We start from the raw sequence: 6,000 nt of genomic DNA, 5'->3' as shown, positions 1-6,000 counted from the left end.
CCAAGGCCGCTTCCTTCAAGGAACGTCAGTAAACAAGATGTTTGTATCGTTCTCTCTCTTATTTGCATTGATATTGTTTTCGATTTTACGCGGCACTGAACTTGTTGTGTTGGTAAAACAGCAGGGCAGAGCGTGAGGCTCCGCCAGCTGTGCCCGTCCAGCCGGATACCTGGCCCTGTCTCCGCGCGGCCCCCGGGGGGTTCCCTGGGGCGCACACGGCCTGAACCCCGCGGGGGCCGGGCCTGGGATGGGCCGTCAGTCAAGCATAAGATTACAGTAGGGTTTGACACAACAATGGGTGTTCTGTGAAACAGCCTACATAAACCGGCTCACCACCCAGCCACATTCATTGAGGCCAACATTTTCACCGACGGTAAGTCGATAGACACAGAGTAGTCTTTATGAAATTTTACATGAGAGTTCCTGGGTATGATATCCCCGGACATTTTTTTTCATTTTTTGGATAAACGTCTTTGATGACGTCATATCCGGCATTTTGTAAAAGTTGAGGTGGCACTGTCACACCCTCATTTTTCAATAAAATTGATTGAAAGTTTGGCCAAGCAATCTTCGACAAAGGCCGGACTTTGGTATTGCATTTCAGCTTGAAGGCTTAAAAATTAGTTAATGACTTTGGTCATTAAAAATCTGAAAATTGTAATTAAAATTAATTTTTTTATAAAACGATCCAAAATTACATTTATCGTATTCTTCATCATTATATTTAGTCAAGTTTTGACTAAATATTTTAACGTAGAGGGGGGAATCGAGACGAGGGTCGTGGTGTATGTGTGTGTGTGTGTGTGTCTGTCTGTCTGTCTGTCTGTGTGTGTGTGGGAAGAGCGATTCAGACTAAACTACTGGACCGATCTTTATGAAATTTGACATGAGAGTTCCTGGGTATGAAATCCCCATACGTTTTTTTCATTTTTTTGATAAATGTCTTTGATGACGTCATATCCGGCTTTTCGTGAAAGTTGAGGCGGCACTGTCACGCTCTCATTTTTCAACCAAATTGGTTGAAATTTTGGTCAAGTAATCTTCGACGAAGGCCGGGGTTTGGTATTGCATTTGTCCCGGGAACGTAGAAGAAGAAGAAGAAGGTATTGCATTTCAGCTTGGTGGCTTAAAAACTAATGAATGAGTTTGGTCATTAAAAATCTGAAAATTGTAAAAAAAACAAAATTTTAATAAAACGATCCAAATTTACGTACATCTTATTCTTTATCATTTTCTGATTCCAAAAATATATAAATATGTTATATTTGGATTAAAAACAAGCTCTGAAAATTAAAAATATAAAAATTATTATCAAAATTAAATTGTCCAAATCAATTTTAAAACACCTTCATCTTATTCCTTGTCGGTTCCTGATTCCAAAAACATATAGATATGATATGTTTGGATTAAAAACACGCTCAGAAAGTTAAAACGAAGAGAGGTACAGAAAAGCGTGCTATCCTTCTCAGCGCAAGTACTACCCCGCTCTTCTTGTCAATTTCACTGCCTTTGCCGTGCGCGGTGGACTGACGATGCTACGAGTATACGGTCTTGCTGCGTTGCATTGCGTTCAGTTTCATTCTGTGAGTTCGACAGCTACTTGACTAAATGTTGTATTTTCGCCTTACGCGACTTGTTTTTTTTATTCCAAAAACATATAAGTATGTTATATTTGGATTAAAAAAAAGCTCTGAAAATTAAAAATATAAAAATTATGATTAAAATTTAATTTCCGAAATCGATTTAAAAACAATTTCATCTTAATCCTTGTCCGATCCTGATTCCAAAAACATATCTTTCTCAAGTTTCTTTATTTGGTGTTTAACGTCGTTTTCAACCGTTCAAGGTTATATCGCGACGGGGAAAGGGGGGGGGGGGGATGGGATAGAGCCACTTGTTAATTGTTTCTTGTTCACAAAAGCACTAATCCCAAAAACATTAACAGCTATTGTGTTTTCAGCGTAGCAATAAGGTCCGATATTTAGACGAGACAAGTATAATGCCGACGAGTCGAAGACGAGTCGCATTATACTTGTTCGAGTCTAAATATCGGACCCTATTGCTACGCTGAAAATACAATAGCGATTATATAGCTGTTCTGACCTTTATTTGTTAAGAGTAATACCTAATATACTGGACTCGCAACGAAATATACAAACAAATGACAATAAACAACGTTTCGACCTAAAGGTCTTCAACAGGTTAAAAAAAATGAAAACAACAATACAAATATCAAAACGACTTATCAGAGAAGATGGCGATGATGTCCTCCAAGCGCAAAATAAGGGGGAAAGGGAGATAAATCAAAAAGAAAAATGAGCAATGAAAAATGAAACCAAAACGAAACAAATCAGAATAATAACGCTTGAAGGGCCTGAAGTTGAAGAGAGAGAGAGAGAGAGAGAGAGAGAGAGAGAGAGAGAGAGAGAGAGAGAGAGAGAGAGAGAGAGAGAGAGAGAGAGAGAGAGAGTCAACAATACCTACACTAAACAATGATAATACAAATAGCAAAAAGTAAGAAATGTAAATAAAAAGTGATGAGTTCGCAAATGTGCCGACTTTTGACTTTCACACACACACTCACACACATGTAATTATCCCTTTCATGACACCCGCACGCAGAAATTTGAATACATAATGATGTAATAATTAAGGAACAAAGGAAATAAATAAAGACAAGGGTTAAACACAGGATATGTATCAATTACCTCTGGTTCAAGTAGACACAACATGTTTGATGTGCTCCCATGGGGTCGCCTTCACGCGGCGGGAGTGTTTCCACTAAGCTACCCCACCCCTTTACTTCTCTTCTTTTGTCTTATTTCTGCCTTACCAGTCCTTTCACCTATATTTCCTTCCAAGAAAACTCTCCCTACTATTCCCTGCAGATTTCCGATTCCTTTCTTGTTGTCTTATTTCTACCCCATCACCTTTATTTCACTTACCAAAAGTCTTCTTTTCCACATCCTTATTTCTTTGCCCCCCGCATGTCGTAAGAGGCGACTAACGGATTCTGTTTCTCCTTTTACCCTTGTTAAGTGTTTCTTGTATAGAATATAGTCAATGTTTGTAAAGATTTTAGTCAAGCAGTAAATAAGAAATGTTAAGTCCTTTGTACTGGAAACTTGCATTCTCCCAGTAAGGTCATATATTGTACTACGTTGCAAGCCCCTGGAGCAATTTTTTTATTAGTGCTTTTGTGAACAAGAAACAATTAACAAGTGGCTCTATCCCATCTCCCCCCTTTCCCCTATCCCATCTCCCCCCTTTCCCCGTCGCGATATAACCTTGAATGGTTGAAAATGACGTTAAACACCAAATAAAGAAAGAAAGAATGTTTGATGTGCTTTCCTGAATAGAAACGTTCAGTTCGTGTGCAGTTGGCGAGTGGGCAGTTAAGTTGATGTTTTGGGGAGTGGGTGGGGCCGGAAGATGATCACAGAACTTTGAATAACAATAATACATAACATTGCTATTCTGATAGATTTGTGGGGGAGTTCGGGGTTTTTTGATTGGATAGTCTCACACAACCCTATTTCGATCATCGGTCCAGATTTCCACGGATGTTGCTCAATATCCTTTATATTTACAACAACAACAAACGCATGCTTCCGGTTTCATTGCCGTGGATGAAGTGCTTGCATACCTGCTCAGGTTTGCTTCTGTGACTGGTCGACAGACGATATAATTTGTACCAATTTTGTTCTTATCTTACATGAAATAGCCTACATTCCGGGTAAAATCCAACTCTAGTAGCTGCATTCTAGCTGACGGTATTTCCAGTGTTTCGCACTGAATCAGCAAACTCTCCTTTCTCTATGCAACGTTCATCGTATATGCAATGTTGAAATGAAGTTACCAGTCTGAAACATTTAGTCGTTGACTTTCTTCTGAAACAATCCTTGTTCTCTTATCATCCACAGATTAACCGCAGTCACCATTCGCGAAATCACTATCCGCAGCAGAAGTCAGGCTTTCGAACAAGAAGAGACTGCAGGTGAGAAGAACAAGAACAAGATAACAAGTAACATGTACTAACTAGAGACATGGATAATAAAACAAGTCGCGTAATGCGAAAATACAACATTTAGTCAAGCTGTCGAACTCACAGAATGAAACTGAACGCACTCCATTTTTTCAGCAAGACCGTATACTCAGATCTCTGACTCGTAGCTCGTGGCAAAGGCAGTGACATTGACAATCCAGAATAGCGCGGCAGTGGGATTGCGCTGAGCAAGATAGCACGCTTTTCTTTATTCTTTTTAACTTTCTGAGCTTGTTTATAATCCAAAAATATCATATCTATATGATTTTGAAATCAGGAACCGACAAGAAATAAGATGAAGTTGTTTTTAAATCGATTTCGGAAATTTAATTTTAATCATAATTTTCATATATTTAATTTTCAGAGCTTGTTATTAATCCAAATATAACATATGTATATCTTTTTAGAATCAGAAAATAACGAAAAATAAGAGAAAATTGCTTCTGGATCGTTTTAAAAAAATAAAAATTTAATTACAATTTTCAAATTTTTAATGACAAAAGTCATCAATTAATTGTTCAGCCTCCAAGCTGAAAAGCAATGCTAAAGTCCGGCCTTTGTCGAAGATTGCTTGGCCAAAATTTCAATCAATTTGATTGAAAAATGAGGGTGTGACAGTGCCGCCTCAACTTTTACAAAAATCCGGATATGACGTCACCAAAGACATTTATCGAAAAAATGAAAAAAAACCGTCTGGGGATATCATTCCCAGGAACTCTCATGTAAAGTTTCATGAAGATCGGTCCAGTAGTTTACTCTGAATCGCTCTACACACACACACACACACACACACACACACACACACATACACCTTGACCCTCGTCTCGATTCGTGTTTTCGATCTGACCCGAAACCCCCCTTAAAAATGATGTGATCCGCCCCTGCTCTTCGTGTATTCCACTGCATTACGCCTACCAATCGAGAGAGAAGCTGCACACAAAACATGTGCCAGCATGTTACAAACGACACCATGATTGTGCTACATCAGCGCGTGCAGTCGACAGGAGAAGAAAATGTTATAGTTTCAGCTAAAGCAGGCAAACCGGATCCACGTGTAGTTCGTTTTTGTCAATTGTATGTTTACTTTGTTCTTTTCATCAGGTTGATATTGACGTGTATGCACGTAGAGAGTTGAGATGTGTGGATCCCGGATGGCGCAGCTGACGGCCGTCGTGCTCCTCGGCCTTGTGGGTCACGTGCACTCACAGGTCAGTGCTGGTCTGAGTCACCCACACTGGGGGATGCGGAGAGAGACAGAGACAGAGACAGAGAGAGCGAGATAGAGAGAAAGAGAGAGAGAGAGAGAGAGAGAAAGAGAGAGAGAGAGAGACAGACAGACAGAGAGACAGAGAGAGACAGAGATAATTAAATTGAATTGAATTGAATTGGATTGGATTGAACATTATTTTTTAGGGTGACGGAATAAGCAATGCAAACATGCTTTTTTTTCCGGCCCTCACTAATTGAGGGATAACGTTTTTGATTGAGTTTCCCATTGTTCAAAAAAGTGAAAACAGGCAAATTTTGAATAAACATTTCCTTAAAATGTTTAAGCCCCAGTCCGCCTCACAGGAGGTTTACAGAACGATGACATCTTTCACAAAAACAGCAATACTAACCTTATGGGACACACTCACAATAGCATTCAACAACATTAAAGGCACAGTACGCCTCCCGTAAACCATCACAGATACTGTCAGGCTTTTACACACAGTACAAACACCCTTCCATTTGAACACTCACCGAACGGGAACATCCTAGGTGCCCTACGTAAAGAGCGAGCAATTTTCAAAGAATTTATTTTTCGGATTGAGACCATCTCAATCGGACCCATCCTGAACTCAGGTAAAAAAATGAGTTACTTCCCTTCAACTGGCAATAGCCGTTGTGTGTTTTGGCGCTAGACCTAACTTTTAAAATCTAAATAATAAATTGACAGCTTGTTACACAAACAT

At 39.4% G+C, this 6,000-nt stretch overlaps 1 protein-coding gene across 3 annotated transcripts in view; it reads left to right on the top strand.

Moving 5' to 3' along the window:
• Nucleotides 1-297: 297 nt before the first annotated feature.
• LOC138979839 (keratin-associated protein 10-2-like) overlaps nt 298-6,000 on the top strand; it is a 68,579-nt gene continuing 62,876 nt past the window's right edge. For 2 of the 3 annotated variants that reach the window (XM_070352592.1, XM_070352590.1), the window contains exons 1-3: nt 298-373; nt 3,924-3,997; nt 5,147-5,253. In XM_070352592.1, the coding sequence (XP_070208693.1) occupies nt 5,182-5,253 (72 nt within the window). In that variant the 5' untranslated portion in view covers nt 298-373; nt 3,924-3,997; nt 5,147-5,181. The remainder of the gene's footprint in view (nt 374-3,923; nt 3,998-5,146; nt 5,254-6,000) is intronic. The other variant, XM_070352591.1, reaches the window with a different exon arrangement.

This window comes from Littorina saxatilis, linkage group LG11, assembly GCF_037325665.1.
Source record: "Littorina saxatilis isolate snail1 linkage group LG11, US_GU_Lsax_2.0, whole genome shotgun sequence".
In the NCBI taxonomy this organism is placed as follows: Eukaryota; Metazoa; Mollusca; class Gastropoda; order Littorinimorpha; family Littorinidae; genus Littorina; species Littorina saxatilis.
This window is presented reverse-complemented; position numbering and strand designations above follow the sequence as displayed.